The sequence below is a fragment of the Herpailurus yagouaroundi genome, unplaced genomic scaffold, assembly GCF_014898765.1.
Source record: "Herpailurus yagouaroundi ecotype Mexico unplaced genomic scaffold, PumYag 100, whole genome shotgun sequence".
In the NCBI taxonomy this organism is placed as follows: domain Eukaryota; kingdom Metazoa; phylum Chordata; class Mammalia; order Carnivora; family Felidae; genus Herpailurus; species Herpailurus yagouaroundi.
The window spans coordinates 15,271,134-15,289,076 of NW_024412391.1; the positions used below are offsets into that span (position 1 = coordinate 15,271,134).

General features: G+C 35.4%; 1 protein-coding gene across 3 annotated transcripts in view; it reads right to left on the reverse strand.

The window, feature by feature from the left end:
• The window catches only part of MKLN1 (muskelin 1), a 379,029-nt gene that overhangs the window by 52,422 nt on the left and 308,664 nt on the right, over positions 1-17,943 (reverse strand). For all 3 annotated transcript variants that reach the window (XM_040471936.1, XM_040471935.1, XM_040471934.1), the window contains 3 exons: positions 10,785-10,997; positions 3,485-3,706; positions 650-779 (listed from right to left, as the gene is read on the reverse strand). In XM_040471936.1, the coding sequence (XP_040327870.1) occupies positions 650-779; positions 3,485-3,706; positions 10,785-10,997 (565 nt within the window). The remainder of the gene's footprint in view (positions 1-649; positions 780-3,484; positions 3,707-10,784; positions 10,998-17,943) is intronic.

The window sequence follows — 17,943 nt, forward strand, 5'->3', positions numbered from 1 at the left end:
GCTGATCTAATTTCTCAAATTAGACATTTCAAACCATTGGGTCTTAAACAAATATTATTCTTCTGTGTGTGATAGTCACAGGGTAACTATGTAAATTATTATCCAAAATAAGACACTTGAGAGTGAATGGGGCACTATTAATAACCATGCAGGGCAATATGCATAACACTGGGACTATCTCAAGCAAATCAATCACCCTAGTACTTAGGAGAATAACTTGGATGCTGAGCTTGCAAACTTAAAAGGCATTACCAGTTACATTAGGTCCTCCCTCAGAACAAAGACATACTCTATCATGCTAGTGCCTGTTATATTAGTCACTATAGTAAAAGCAGAAGGTGGAAAGGATTAGCAAAAATAGAATAAGAGTTTTTAAGATACTAATTTTTGCAAAGCCCCTCCACCAAACAAGCACACACATAAATAATATCTTTAGAAATTTATAAAAGGAAATAATATAATAACTTACATATTTTAAACAGATAAAACTGAATAATTTAGCTGGTAGATTTTTCTTCCTCTTACTCAGAATTATTCAATTAAAGACACAGGGAAAGGGTGAAGAATGGTTAGAAAGAAAAGATAATGGTCTACAGTCTTCTTTCTAAAGTAGCTAAGACGCGAGAGAAGAATCACTAAATGCCTTTACCCATTCCAGAGTCTTTCTTGGTGCCATCTGATATTATGTCTACATGATCAGAGTCCACATCATAACTAAAGAAATCATTCAAATAGGTCTTCGATCGCTGGCCACCAAATACATATAAGCAACGATTTTTCTGAAAAATAAGGAAAAAAGGGCAAAGAAGGGAGAAAGTAGTCACTTCCATGAAGAATTCAGAGTGATCCTTTTAAAATTTAAACCTCTATAAAAGCCATTTTATGACAGATCCCATGCAATGGAGTACTGTGCTGGTATAAAGAGGGATGATGAAGTTCTCTCATACTAAGAGGTGGTGATCTCTAGGATACCCTATGAAAGTAAAAAAGCAAGGTATAGAATAATGTATACAGTGCTTCCTTTGCGTAAGAAAGGGAAAAAAGGAATATGTATATGTTTGTTTCTTTCTTCAAAAAGAAACAAAGGAAAGAAAGTAATAAAAGACCTTTATGAGAAGGGACAAAGCAAGAAGACAGGGATAGAGAAATCTGATCACTCCAAAAGTATGGTTTTGCCTTTAGAACCATGTATACTGTTTTTATTTAATTAGAAAACAAAATTAACTCAAAAGAAAAAAACAATCTCTGAAATTTGAAAAACAATGAAATAAATCTATCTGTACATAAAGATATGACCACACAGGGACATGATCACACAGAGAAATAGTATTTCTAGTGATTTTAATTCATGTTTTTTGACTCTCCATCCCTAGCTATATCCTAAACAGAAAAATAATGAGAAAGCAACCTGAAACAACATTCAGTAATTTTTGTTAGTTCTGTGATTCTGTAACTATTACAGAAAAACAGAATAATGTAATATTGCCATTAAGAAGGATTTTAACCTTAAAAGATACACAAATACAAAATCGAAAGGGTATTAAATTTTAAAACTCTATGATTTTTAATTTGAATTGGCCATGTTAGTAGGAACTAATGACTTAATTTTTCTCTTACTAAAAAAATATATAGATATGTGCATATATACATATAGCTATATGTGTACATAGCTCTATGTGCGTGTATAGTGGGAAGGGGGCACTCTTGGACAAAGAGAAAAACTGGGGCATCAAGAATAATGACAGCACTGGATTAAACACATCAAATATATAAGTCCACAAGTTCATAATAATGCTTAAAAAAATACACTGGTTAACTGTGGAGCCTCAACTTATTAATATGAAAAGGTGACAAAGAGAAAAAAATCAAGTATTTTTCTGTGTGGTGTACACATCAGGGTAGCCAAATCGTTAATGAGGATAAGTTTTTAATATCAGAATCAATTAATAAATACAGAATAAATAACATAATTAGAAAAATCTGTTTCACAAACCCTACACAATGATTATCAATGACTGCAAAAACCATTCAGTAAAAAATTGACAAGAAACTTTATTACTGATCAATCAGGCTGTAACACCTAAACCCACAGAATATTCTTAACATCACCAAAAGTATGACAACTACACATTAAATGCCTCTTGACATTTTGCAATCAGACCATCTTTTAAGTATTCTTGCACCCCTCTTTTTGCCTTCCCTGCCTCCAAAAAAAGAGAATCTAAAATGAATGAAGCCTCTAGATCTAACTACCAGCTTACAGGAAATATAGAGACTAGACAATCACAACACTACAAGGATAACATTAGCCAAATCAAGAATACAGGAAATTTGAGAGCACACATGATTCAGTTTAACAAGTAAATAAATGGCATGCAAGGGGGAAAAAATAGGAGCAGGGAGTACTGTTATGGCTTAAAAGAAATCTCAGAGACATAACAACCAAAAACAATACACAGATCTTTTTTAGAGCCTGACTTGCCGAAACCTACTATAAATAGGTATTTTTCAGTATTTCAGAAAACAAAATAAATGCAAACTATATATTAATGATAATATGAACTTGCTGGTGCTTTGGTTCAGTATTATAATGGTATCATAATTATGTTTATAAAAAGTCCTTATCTGTTAGAGATACACTACCGTATTTACAGGTGTAATGATACATTGTCTGGGATTTGCCTTAAAATACCCCAGCACAAAATTTAAGAATAAACTTAAAAAATCTACTCCTGAAATCGCTGTTGCACTATATGCTAACCAACTTGGATGTAAATTAAAACATAAATCAATTAAAAAAATAAACTTAAAAATCAGAGAAACATCAAAGAAAGAAGTGAAATATTAAGGGGCAGATATATGAAAAATGAATAGTGGAATATTGCTAATTGTTGAGACAGATAAATAAGTACACAGGAATTTATTACACTCTTCTCTATACTTTGATATATGTTCAAAATAGCCCACAGTATGTTTTTCAAGTTATGTTCACAGAAAGAAGCCCAGGTTTTCATTATAACATCTGAAAAGGTAAAACAAATGTTTCTATATTGGTTTTGCTGATAAATTTAAATTCTAATTCTATACAGTCAATTCTTAATTCCTCACACTTAATGGAGAGTGGCAGAGAGGAAAAGAGAACAATTGATCTTCCAGTTACTAAGAGAAATCAGTAAGTAGAAAGGTATTAAGAAAGAGAAATAGCTACAGTATCTGTATAAGCAGTAAAGTTAGTCATAAAAGTGCCTTGATTAATAGTTGAGTAATAACTATTAAGGAATTACTAGGTTAGTGGGAAGAGTCTCATAATTACCAAACAGTACATTGGCTAAGGAAGTTTTATTTTTGCTTCTCATTGCTAACACTAATCATTTATTTTTAATAAAAAGTTTTGACCTCTTTCTGAAGATTTAGATTTTACTATTCCTTTTCCTATTGAGATATACATGACAAAATAAGAATACGATATATAGAATATTCTTACTGAGTGGAATAGCATGCAGTGTCCTATCCGAGACTGGATGTCCTCAGGCCCAGCATTACAGGAGTCCTCTCGAAGAAGTTTCCAAGTTTGACATTGACAGTTGAAAGCAAACAACCCACTGAACTGTGGTTCACTGGCTCTGCTGTCGTCTACGCTGCCATTACATGTCAAAATTCTACCACCAAAGGTGTAGATCATATGTTTTTCTGAATCCATACACATCTATCAGAACAAGACAAGATTGAAGAGTTATAGATTGTTCCTGTCATATGTGCTAAAATGAAACCAACGTGTGCAGTTTTAGATTCTCAAAAAACTAAACTTTGCCTTAATAACACTAAATAGCACCCTTGGTTACCGTGTGCACGTACTGTAATAATGCTCACCATCTGCAGAGATTCAGGATGGATTCCTTAATACTTGGTCAGGTTTCCATTTGTCCCAGTGAGAGTAAAATATATAGGGTTAAAGAGCTTTATGCTTTCTTTAAACTGTGTAATTTTTACCAAATCAATCAATAATACATGAAGTGCTAAGTTATACCTAAGATTGAATACTGATCATACTCTATCGGTAAAGTGATCACACCCTCCTGTTCATCCTCCTTATAAAAAAACTCCCTTCTTTCTATTCTAGGCAAGCATCCATCCTATTAATTTTGCTACCATTTAATCAGACAGCAGATATGTCAATAAGAGTGACACAGCTGAATTCATCTTTCTGTATTTATTTTGCAAAACGCTTCAGATTATGTTGTTACAAAATAGCAAAAACAAACAAAGACATTTGCAGTCAATCCAGACTGACTTCTGTGGTGATGACTTTACCTCCTTTAACACACTACATATTTAATTTTCTTTGATGTATGTTTTGCAATTTATGTTCAAAAGCCAACCTTGATTCTTTCATTCTTTCCACTCAAGGAGATCATGGCTTTTCATAAAAGGATCTCTGAGAAAAAAGCCATATGCCGCAAGACAATAAGAACCAAATTCTATTTCAAAGTGGATAGACAAACTGGACAAATTCTATATAAGTCCAAGTTGGGAATCAGATGTTGAACACAAGTGGCACTGATATTTAAAGAATAAACTGCATATACAAAACATCTATTTTTTTGGCCAAAGCACAAATACCAGCCATTGTATGCTCAATTTTCTCCTCCCATCAAATTGTGACATTCATCTATTTTTGTACTGTTTTTAGGAAAAACCTATTTTAAATATAAATTTTATTTTTTAAATTCATATTAAAAAGAAAAGATTCTAGCATCTCCTAATTTTCCCCTAACCACTAAAAAAGATCCAGTCACTTGCCAGGTTTCTGACAACCTTCCATAAATTAAGGTGAAAATCTATTCCTCAAGGGTGAAATCTTGGTGAATATAGTTGAAAGTATTCCCACTCTTGAGACATTACCCTGTCTCAAGTACTTACTGCTCAGATCTCTCCAAGCACCTCAGAATCAGGTTGAAAATCTTGAGTGACTCATTATATGACCCTATTTAAATTTTCATAAATTTACAAATTCACACTATTTTTGGCCAATCTCTGTTATCCAGTCCTTATGTTTCTGCTTCATATAGCTACAAAAGGGGTTTCCATTTCCTTCTGGGGATATTGAAGTTTAGTTTTAATGTGGTTATTCTCATTTGTTATTAGTGGTGAAGCATAAACATAACTTTATCTCGGTAGCTCTCTCCAGAATACCAGACCAAACCAACTCAAAAAAAAAAAAGAGTAAGATACTGTAGTAGCTTCACCAATTCTTTCCCATGTCTTAGAACGAACAGGACACAAAACAGAAATAATTTTATTCCTTCAGTTCGGTTCTTCCCTGGATAAGATAAGCAGTTTCAATGAGAGTCAATTATCGAACAAAAAGTGTTAATCACCCTAGGAAACTTTATGCTTTTCAGCAGTTTATAATTTCATTTTCACTCAATCTCTGAAAAAATTTTCTGAACAGCTAATGATTACTAAAGTTTGTATGGTAATATTAACATCTTTTCTCTGAAGATTTCCAGAGATCACCGAAGTCAAAAATTGGAACACCACTCACTCATCTACTCTATCAAGTTAGAAATTTAATTTCTAAAATCAAATAGTGGCTAGTCACTTATTCCACACCCCAATGTTTTAAAATCCAAAAGAGTCTTTATTTTACTCTATCAAATGAATACAACATTGGCTAGGATTACCCTGGGTTCAAAATAATTCTCTCCTCACAAAATTTCAAGCTTTCAAAGCAGTGTTGCCCAAACCACCAACCTCTAAAAACGCCTCATACTAATCTGATCCTTGCTTCCTTACAAAGGTAACCAGTTTCCTCTCTGCAGCCTTTAGGATTTTCTCTTAATTCCTGGTTCTAAAATTTCATTAAGGAAGTATCCAGGTAGGGAAAGTTTTACTTCATTCATCCTAATCTGTCCCTGGTGTTTTAATTCTAAAACCTGTCTTTCTTCAGCTCTGAGTTTTTTTCCTTTTTAACCTTGAGGTTTGCTGTTTTTGGTTTGCCTCCATTCTTTTTCTAGAACTCCTATTAGGTGGATATTAGAACTTCAGGATCTTTTCTCTTTTCCTTAACATTTCTCTCATAATTTCAGCTAATTTAGTAACCACTTAAAGGTGAGAGCTTTTTAATCAATCCACTGAGATTGCTGTTTTGCTGTCAAATCTTTAACTTATATTTTTTCTAGATACTTCTTTATCATGGATGAAACAGCCTCCTGAGTTACTCTAAAAACATCACTTAAATTTATCTTAAAGGCTTCTTCAGTTTACAGTTCTAGCTGTTTTTGTTAATTCTTACTTTGCTGAATTCAGTACCCCTGTCTCATGGTATTAATTATGTGGAATTTTTTAGCTGCTGTTATAGGCCTTTTTGTATCTGTGAATCCCTATTCATCCGCCTCTTCATATCCAGCAGCCTTCCCCAAGGGAGCCGGTGGGGAGAAATGAGACATGATGCCGTCAAGGGCGCCAGAGCAGCTCTCCATTGCCTCCTGGGAGTACTGTTCCATCATTCCAGCTCCAGTGTCTATGCTCAACACCTGATCTGTAGACAGTTATCAAAGGTAAGTGCTGCTCAAACTGGAAAATGCCCTGCTGTTCAGTCACCAATTGTTCATCTAATACTTGCCCTAGCTATACACACTTTGAGACTCAAGGAATTCTCCCCATTTTTTTTAAGTTCCCCAAGAACACTCTTTCTTATTAACATTACTACCAGTGTATCCTTTTGCATTTCATAGATTGTGGGGCAGAAGGGCAGTAAAAGTATACATTCAGCCTGACAATGATCTAGTGGCCCGGGGAGAATGTTAACGAGCTGAGATCTCCAATGCTTTGATTAAAGTTTCTCCAGCCACTTCTTGGCTAGATTGTATTCTATTTTCTAGTAATTTCCCCCCAAAATGTTTATACTTGAAGGACAATTTGGCCTGATATAAAACCCTTGATTCACACTGTCTTTTCTTGAATACCTTCTAGATGTTGCTCTATTGCCTCTCTTGGCATTGAACATAGCTGTAGAAAAATCTGACACCAGTCTCATTTGATTTCTCTTCTAGGTGACTTGATAAGTTTGCCTAGCTGTATCAAAATGCTCTAACTTTGAAATTCAATATACCTTAGAGTTGAATGTCTACGTCAATTTCCCCTGAAGGTAGCATGCCCTTTCGATATGTAAGTAGTCTTGAATTAATTATTAATAAATATTTATTCTATTCCACGGTCTTGGTTTTCTTCTTTAATGTCTCCAATTATGTGTATGTTGGCTCTCTTTTGACTGCATTCTCCATCTATACTTTTCTGGCTAATCCTTTTTAAGTCTTTTTTCTGTTTTCTTTATCAGCTCTTCTTATTTCTATGCTATATGACACTTACCTATTCTTTACACACCTTGTAGATTATTGTTACTTTCTGGAAGTGCCAATATAATTTTCTTTTTTTTTTTTTTTTTTTTTAACGTTTACTTATTTTTGAGACAGAGAGAGACAGACCATGAACGGGGGAGGGTCAGAGAGAGGGAGACACAGAATCTGAAATAGGTTCCAGGCTCTGAGCTGTCAGCACAGAGCCCGACGTGGGGCTCGAACTCACGGACTGCGAGATCATGACCCAAGCCGAAGTCGGCCGTTTAACTGACTGAGCCACCCAGGCGCCCCCAATATAATTTTCTTTAATCTCTTTCCTGAATTTTATCAGGTCCACTTTCACTTGCACCTATTATTTGGCCATCTCATCTGCATTCTTGAACTTATGCTTTGTAGTCTTCTTGACAGTTGCAAGCTTCCTTAAGCCATTTAATTCATTTTAGAATACTGGGATATAATTTTTCACCTGCTGTTACATGAAGGAAAGTTTTGCTGGTTCTTTTTCTTCACAGTACCTCTCTAAAGATTTGGTGTTTATTGCTTTTTCATTTTTCATATTTAAATGAGTTGAACTGCCCTGGATGGGATTAACAGAAGGTTCCTAACAGAAGGGTGATGCTCTTGCTCCAGGATTCTCTCCTCTGCTGCTACTGAATTAAATGACTTCTTCAAAACCGGGTGCTACTGTGAAGTCACGTTATCTCTAACTACAAACCTTATCTGGTTTGGGGGGGGGTTCTGTTTCATGCCTTGAGCTCTCCCCTATTACACTGTTGTGGGCTTCAATACTGGTTCTGGGCATTTCAGTTGTTTCTGGCTAAACTTATAAGGAATTGGGAGTCGTGGGTTTTCTCTGGGTCCTGGTTTTACTGAAATGTGACCTGTGGGGGTGTTTTTCCTTAATCTTTTTGTTTGGTTCTCATTGTTACTGAAAATCATACAAAGAAACAACTTGGAAAATTTCAGAACTAAGCTACCACTGTGATCTTAAGAAATCCAAAAGCTTTAAATTTTAGGGTTTTTTTTTTTATGTTAAAATTCAAAATGGCAAAGTAACTTCTAAACATGTCTTCATGCCTCTAGCTTTCTCACATTCTTCTCAAATTTGAATGTGAAGTGTCAAGTCTTAATGTGTCATAAATGACCCTAGGTAATTTTTGGAGTAAGTTCCAACATATAGTTTTATTTGCATGAAATCGAATACAAAATGAAGACTTATAAAGACTGTGTTAATTGGTGAAATCCTGGTTTCTTCACCCCTAGTATTCTTCTATTACATCTAATCAGATGAAAATCAAGCATCATGTAACAGAACCTAGCTTCCAAAGAACATTCAATTTTATTAAAGTCAAGACAAACCAAGGTCACACACAAGGACAATAAATGTGCTCCACTCAGACTACCCCTGAGCTATTCTTTTTTCAATCTATAAAAAGAAAGACATAAGCATCTTTTGTAAAAGAAATTTGTAACCAGTTGGAAGAAAATAAATGGTTTCCCTAACAGTGTTATCTGCTGATGCTCTGTTTTTAAAAGATTGGAACCAGCCTAACATTTTTTGGAGTATTTATTTTCCACATGAGCAACACTGAAGGTGTCAGCAGGGAAGTGCAGAGCTTTGCAGAGTTCAGTTATGTAGAGCCAGCAGAAGTTCTAAATTCAATCTGGGGAATACTCTGAAGACTAACATTTTTGATTTTCTACCCACTACTCACTTGATAGGCATAAAACCCACTCCTCTTTTCCTTACCATTCTCCTATAAAAACTACTTGTTATTATAAGTATGTCAGTAGAATAGTTTAAAGGCAAAGAATTAACAAAAACCTCCAAAGAAAATAAAGACTGGGGTTTTAATTCCTAGATAAGATATTAGGCCTAAGCTAAATTCTGTGATAATCTTAGCACCACCTACGATTTCTCAAGTACTAGATAATACTATGTTCATCAACGCAGTGCTACAGAGTTTTAAAAAGTCTTTTCTCCCTCATATTACAAAAAACCCTTTGGATATGGGGTGAGCCAAGTAAAACTGCCTACAGAATTGTTACTGGTTATTGTTTTGGGTACTGACCTAAACTGATATACACTAAATATCTAAAAACAGATAACAGTGACAATGACACTGATGGGGATAATGATGAGCATATTAAATTTTTAATATTAAAAAGGTTTACAGATCAGTGTGTGTAGTCTTCTAGTTTATAACACCATTATGTGATTTCTACTGTTGCTCAGTTTAAATTTTGTTGTTGTTGTTGTTGTTTAACATTTATTTATTTTTGAGAGGCAGAGGAGGCAGAGCATGAGCGGGAGAGGGAGAGAGAGACATAGAATCCAGGGCAGGCTCCAGGCTCTGAGCTGACAGCACAGAGCCCGATACGGGGGTCGAACTCACCAACTGTGAGATCATGACCTGAGCCAAGTCGGACGCTTAACTGACTGAGCCACCCAGGCACCTTTTTAAATGTTTATTTTTTTTGAGACAGAGAGAGTGTGAGCAGGGGAGGGACAGAGAGAAAGGGAGACACAGAATCTGAAGCAGGCTCCAGGCTCTGAGCTGTCAGCACAGAGCCCGATGTGGGGCTCAAACTCACAGACCATGAGATCATGACCTGAGCCGAAGTCGATGCTTAACCGACTGAGCCACTCAGGCACCCTTTATTGGTGCTCAGTTTAAACTTCATCTAGTATATGTCAAATTCCTATCTGCTTTATGATTATATACAAAAGTAAATATATTTCACTCCAACTGGAAGAAAAGCTCTGGATTTCAAATTCTCAAACTCATTATAAAATAATTTTAAATTTCTTCCAGGAATGCAGAATAAAGTTTTAAAAGTGTAAGTTGTTACTGTTATGAGTTATGACTGTTTATTATAAAATCAAAATTTGTTTTCCTAATAGGTACTGCTCCATCTACTCTATAAAGTTTTTATAAATTAACACTTGTTCTGATATTAGTATTTTATCTTGCATCAAACAAGAGAAAAAAATTTTATTTATTTTTTATTTTTATTTTTTTTAATTTATTTTTTTTTAACGTTTATTTACTTTTGAGACAGAGAGAGACAAAGCATGAACGGGGGAGGGGCAGAGAGAAAGGGAGACACAGAATCGGAAGCAGGTTCCAGGCTCTGAGCCATGAGCACAGAGCCCGACACGGGGCTCGAACTCACGGACCGCGAGATCGTGACCTGAGCCGAAGTTGGATGCTCAACCGACTGAGCCACCCAGGCGCCCCGAGAAAAAAAATTTTAACTAACTTTATACCTACTGAAACAATAGTTACTTTTATTATCTATTATAGGTATTTATAGGAAATCACTAATAGACAACACAGCATAACATGCGAAATAAACTCTAAGAGCAAGAGTTAACTGAGCACTAATTAGTTCCACCATATATTTATCTGTGCACCAAACCTGATGATCAAACACCAATTTTGGCCCTCCGTCAGCAGCAGTGTCCTCACTGAGTAACATCCATGTGTTTGTGTCAATGTCATAACGATAGAAGTCACTTTTCAGAGATTTGCTGTTCCTCACAGAGGAATCCAAATAACGCCCCAATGTGTAGATTTGCCTTCGCTGAATGTCAATGCACATCTTATGACATGATCTGGCGCTAGGACCATTCTGTGAGAGCAAAACAAGAAAAAAGAAAAATACTCAAAGACCAAATAATAAAAAGTAAAATTAAATGTTCTTTTTTGTTGACTTTTATTGAAAGGTTTGCAATATAAGTCCAACACACAGTTAGATCTTACCACAGAAATGCTTAAAATCTACCAGGAAAGATGAGATGAACTATTCTGCACATGGCACTCTGCTTATAACACTCATACGGCTTCTGTGATATATTCACTGCACTGTAGTCATTTGTGCACAGAACTCTATTCTCTAGGACATGTTAATCTAAAGACACAATTGGTCTTTTAAAATATTTCTCATTACAATTTCTCATCTGAATCTAGCACAAAACAGACACCCCAAGAATACCTAGAATTGCTGAATTTCGTAACTGGAAGGAACCTTAAAAAGATCTCTAGTTTAATAATCTCCTTTTAAAGATGAGGAAACATAACCCAAAGAGAAAAGTTATCCTGAAGACTAGTAAACTAGTGACAGCACCAGAATAAAAATCCAAATCTCTGACTTCTTCATCCATACTTTACATTATATAAAACGGACACTTCCGCTCGGACAAATAACACAATGAGGGAAACAGTATGAATAACACTATATTATCAACAAAAATTATTTAGTCGAGATCATTTGTATCACAGGACTGAATAAAAGGCAAAAAAAATATATTGCAGCATAAACAAAACAGAGTTCATGGAAAAAAAAGAACTTCAATTGGGCAGGATTTGATTAGTTGAAAGGGGAAAAGGAGAGATTTAATATTTGTTAAATATGTCCTAAATTCTATCTATGTTACAATATTTGTTAAATATGTCCTAAATTCTATGTATACTAATTACGACATGTCTATGTATATTTCATTCAATCCACATAACTCTATAAGGAAATATTACCATTTCATAGATTCTAAGTAATCTGTTCAGTGTAACAGAACTAGGAAGACAGAGAATCTAAGCTTCAGTGTAACTAGAACCAAAAACTGTGTTCTTTCCACTCTTCTAGATTAGTTTTCCACAACATAAGAGAAACAAAAGCAAAAATAGACTGAATACAATGTGTGTGGTTATGGCTGAGATGGAGAATTCCTACTGCAGAAATAAGAGTTGAAGAGTAATGCAGAAATAGAAGCCTGGTGAATGACTGACAGAGGAGACTGGATATAACCTCACAGGCAGTAAAGGACTATCATGGGTTTCTAGAGCAGGATAGAACATTAGAAAAGCAGTATTATAAAAAGAGCATTCTAGCACTGTTATTTAGATTAAATGAATAAAGATATTAGGCAGGAAGAATAATTTGACATTAGTTTAATGAATCTAGATGTTAAGTTGATTTGAATCTGCACTTTAGTATTCATACTAAATACTATTTTAAAACTTATTTTTAAAGGTTTTTGCCAAAGAAAATCTCCAGCAGATAAGGTGGAAATATTATTTTTTGAAAGAATTTTCTCCCTAATTAATCTCAAAAACAAAGATAGGGTAATGCATAATAAATCTATGCCATATACTCTAGAATGTGAAATTTGAAATTTTATTAGGGGAGGTAACAGAACTTCTTGCTTCAGCTTAATTAGCCCAACTGCTATTCAAGTGAGTAAATTATACTCTTAATATGAAGAAAAATGGAAATAAAAAATAGGAACCAAGAGAATAGAAAACAGACAAAAAAAATTGAGATAATTAACAAAGTTGGTTTCCTTAAAGATTAGAATTATAAACCACTAGCAAGACTAATTTTTTAAAAACGAAGAGAAAACACAAATTGCCAAATATGAGAAATGAAAGCAGGAACATAACTTACAGGCTCACTAGAAGTTAAAAAGAAAATAAGGGACCATTATGAAAAAACCTAGGTAAAATCTGACAATGTTGATAAAAATGGGACATATTCCTTGAAAAACTGTAAACTTACCAAAATTGACATGAGATAAAAGAGAAAATCTGAAGTCACTATATCTACTGAAAAATTGATTTTATAATTTAAAAACTTCCCATAGTGACACCTGGGTGGCTCAGTCCGTTTAGCCACTCTTGGTTTCAGCTCGGGTCATGACCTCACAGTGTGTGGGTTTGAGCCCCACATCAGGCTCTGTGTTGGCAGTGTGGAGCATGCTTGGGATTCCCTGTTCTCCCTCTCCCTCTGCCCCTACCCTGCTCTCTCACTCTCTCAAAATAAATAAATAAATAAACATTGAGGTTTTTTTTTTTTAAATAGAATCTTCCCACAAATAAAATGCCAGTCCTAGATATGTATACAGGTAGATTTTTATCAAACACAAGAAATAATATTCCTAACTTATTTTATGAGGATAAGAGAACACTAAAACCAATTAACAATACTACAAAGGAGAAAGAGGAAAAATAATTTACAGTCAACACCAACCAGTATAACTCATGAACAGACACAAAACTAATCTTTAACAAAATATCATCAAATAAAATGCAGCAATATATAAAAAGGATATTCCTTAACTAACGGGGGTTTATTTCAGGAATGCAAAGTTAATTTTACATTTGAAAACTGATCAAGGTAATTCACCACATTAACAGAATTAAAGGGAAAAAATATGATCTTATCTATATAGAAAAAGCATCTGATGAAATTCAACAGACATTTATGAGGAAACTCATAGAAAACTAGGAATAGAAAGGAATGTCTTCAATCTGGTAAGAATGCATGAAATCCTAAATCTAATTCTTCACTTTTTAAATTTTTTTAGAAAGAGTGAGCGCTCAGGTGCATGCATGAGAGAGACAGAGAGAGAGAGGGAGAGAATCTCAAGCAAGCTCCACACCCAGCACGGAGCCCAAAGCAGGACTCAATCCCATGACTGTGAGATCACCACCTGAGCTGAAATCAAGAGTTGGACACTCAACTGACTGAGCCACCCAGAAGCCCTTAATCTTTCACTTAACAGTGAAATAATGAACGTTGTCCTGCGAGAATCTGAAACAAGATAAGGATGTCTAGTCTCACTTGCTCTATTTAACACCATATGAGAAGTCCAAATCAGTGCAATAAGGCATTTAAAAGGTTAGAAACAGAAAAAAAAGAGCAAAAAGGAAGAAAGAAAATTGTCTCTATTCATAGAGACAAAACTGTTGAAACATCTTAAGAAATCAACAAAGAGAAATAATAAATGAATTTAGAAGTGTCATGATATAAAGGCAATAGTAAAAAAATAACTATATTAGCAGTAAGCAAAAAGATAAAAACAATTTTAAGCTCCATTTATAATAGCATGAAAAAACAAAATACACTGGGATCAATCTAATAAAAATATTCAAGACCTCTAACCTAAAAACTCCAAGAGTGCTGACAAATAATGAAGACTGAAATAAATGGGAGATTTAATTTAACTATGCTCATGGATTAGAAGATCTAATATTATTAAGACATCAATTCTCAGCAAACTGATTTATAGACATTGCATTCTCAATCATAATCCCAACAGTTTTAGAAATTGACAATATTATTCTAAAATTTATATGGAATGTAAAAGACCTAGAAGAATCAAAATAATTTCTTTTTTTAAAGTTTATTTATTTCTTTTGGAGGGGGGAGGGGCAGAGTGAGAGGGGAAGAGAGAATCCCAAGCAGGTTCCACATTGTCAGTGTAGAACCCAACACCAGGCTTGATCTCATGAACCAGTGAGATCATGACCTGAGCAGAAATCAAGAGTCAGATGTTTAACTGACGGAGCCACCCAGGAACTCCTCAAAACAATTTTTGTTTATTTATTTATTATTATTTTTAATTATTATTGTTTTTTAATGTTAATTTATTTATTTTTAATTTTTTTTTCAACGTTTATTTACTTTTGGGACACAGAGAGACAGAGCATGAACAGGGGAGGGGCAGAGAGAGAGGGAGACACAGAATCGGAAATAGGCTCCAGGCTCTGAGCCATCAGCCCAGAGCCTGACGCGGGGCTCGAACTCACAGACCGCGAGATCGTGACCTGGCTGAAGTCGGACGCTTAACCGACTGCACCACCCAGGCGCCCCGATGTTAATTTATTTTTGAGAGAGAGACAGTATGAGCAGGAGACGGGAAGAGAGAGAGGGAGACGCAGAATCTGAAGGAGGCTCCAGGCTCTGAAATGTCAGCACAGAGCCTGATGTGGGACTCAAACTAATGAACCATGAGATCATGACCTGAGCCGAAGTCGGATGCTTAACCAACTGAGCCACCCAGGTGCCCCACAAAACAATTTTTAAAAAGAAGAATAAAGAGGTCTTGTATTACCTGACCTCAAGAAGTGTCATAATGGTATATGAGCAGACCAAAAGATAATGGAGCAGGCTAGAGTATTCAAAAAGAGACATATATAATCAATTGATTTTTGACAAACATGCCAAAGCAATTCAATGGGGAAAGAAGATAGGGGAGCAACCAGAACTTTCATACATTTCTGGCAGGAATATAAAATGGTATAATCACTTTGGATAAAGCTTTAGAGTTTCATCAATAGATGCTAAAGGTGAAAGTTTGATGAGTAATAGGGTATTTTCATAATCTCAAGATGTCTCCTCACAAATTACATATTAATTATAGAGGGGGAAAAATCTGGAGGGCACTCTCCTTAAACAAGTGATCAAAGGTACCAGACAAGCTGACACAATGCGCCTCCTGACAGGATATACTAAGGGCTACCCAATGTCACCCACATGGTATTCCTGCTAAAAATGCTCAACCTAAATCCAATCCCAAGGAAAGAAGAGACAAAGCAACTGAGTGACAGTCTACAAAATAATTACTATGTGTTCTTCAAAAATGTCAAGGTCTAGAAAGATAAGGAAAGGTTGAGGAACTATTCCAGACTAAAGGAGACTAAAGAAACATGCCACTGAAATGAATGCATGATCATGAACTGAGTCTTGGTCAGGGATGGGGGTTGGGAGTGACAGTGGGACACATATAAAGGACATTACTGAGGTATTACATGATTAGTGTCTATATCTAAAAAGGGTCTGTGGATTAAATTAAAGCAGCAGTTCTCAGTGCATTCTGGGGTTTCCAAGATACTTCAGGGAGTCCACACAGTTTTCTTTTGTTTGTTTGTTTGTTTAATACCACCACTAAGGGTAAGAATTTTGTCCTTTCACTCTTATTATCTTTTGAGTGTCCATGAAACTTTCCAGAGGCTACACAACTTCTGATATAATCACAGATTGGATACAGAAGCAGATATGAATCCAGCTGCCTTCTGTTAAGCTGAACATTAAAGAGATTTAGAAAACTATAAAACAGGGGCACCTGGGTGGCTTAGTCAGTTAAGCATCTGACTCTTGATTTCAGCTCTCATGGTTTGTGGCTTTGAGCCCTGCGCTGGGCTCCACACTGCAGTGCAGAGCCTGCTTGGGATTTTCTCTTTCCTTATCTTTCTGCCCCTCCTCTGCTCTCTCTCAAAATAAATAAACTTAAAAACAAACAAACAAACAAACAAACCCATACTTAAAAAACAAAAGAAAACCGTAAAACAGTGCTACTTGACACACGGTGGTTATTTCAAGGAAATGTACCTTATGTGACTGAGTTACAAGCTGACCTAGTTGCTTTCTCCATGGAACACTATATTCACTTGAAAGAAAATTAACAATCCAAATATGGTTATCCAGACATTATGGCTATGACAGGCATTTTCTGAAAAATGAAGTATGTCATTTTGAAGGAAAATAGACAAAATTTGTATCCAATGATAAAAGCAAATTTTATTAAAAATTTTAAAAATACATATTAATTTTAAAAATTAAAAATTAATTTTAATGACTTTTATTATTAAAAACATTTTAAATAGGCTTCATGCCCAGCACAGAGCCAACATGGGGCTTGAACTCATGATCCTGAGATCAAGACTTGAGCTGAAATCAAGAGTTGGATACACTTAATCGACTGAGCCACCCAAGGGCCCCATTAAAAGCAAATTTAAGAAAAGAGTGTGCAATGGAAAAAAGACAGTCTCTTTAGCAAATGGTGCTGGGAGAACTGGACAGCAACATGCAGAAGAATGAAACTAGACCACTTTCTTACACGATACACAAAAATAAACTCAAAATGGATGAAAGACCTCAATGTGAGACAGGTAACCATCAAAACCCTAGAGGAGAAAGCAGGCAACAACCTCGATCTCAGCTGCGGCAATTTCTTGCTCAACACATCTCCAAAGGCAAGGGAATTAAAAACAAAAATGAACTATTGGTACCTCCTGAAGATAAAAAGCTTCTGCACTGCAAAGGAAACAATCAACAAAACTAAAAGGCAACCGATGGAATGGGAAAAGATATTCGCAAATGACATATCGGATAAAGGGTTGGTATCCAAAATCTATAAAGAATTTAACAAACTCAACACCCGAAAAACAAATAATCCAGTGAAGAAATGGCCAGAAGACACAAATAGACACTTTTCCAAAGAAGACATCCAGATGGCCAACAGACACATGAAAAGACGCTCAACGTCACTCATCATCAGGGAAATACAAATCAAAACCACACTGAGATACCACCTCACATCAGTCAGAGTGGCTAAAATTAACAACTTAGGAAACAACAGAAGCTGGCAAGGATGTGGAGAAAAGGGAACCCTCCTGCACTGTCAGTGGGAATGCAAACTGTTGCAGCCACTCTGGAAAACAGTATGGAGGTTCCTCAAAAAATTAAAAATAGAACTACCCTACAACCCAACAATAGCACTACTAGGAATTTATCCAAAGGATACAGGAATGCTGATGCATAGGGGCACGTGTACCCCAATGTTTATAACAGCACTTTCAACAATAGCCAAAGTATGGAAAGAGGCCAAATGCCCATCAACTAATGAATGGATAAAGAAGATGTGGTTTATATATACAATGGAATACTACTTGGCAATGAGAAAGGATGAAATCCTGCCATTTGCAGCAACAAGGATGGAGCTGGAAGGTATTATGTT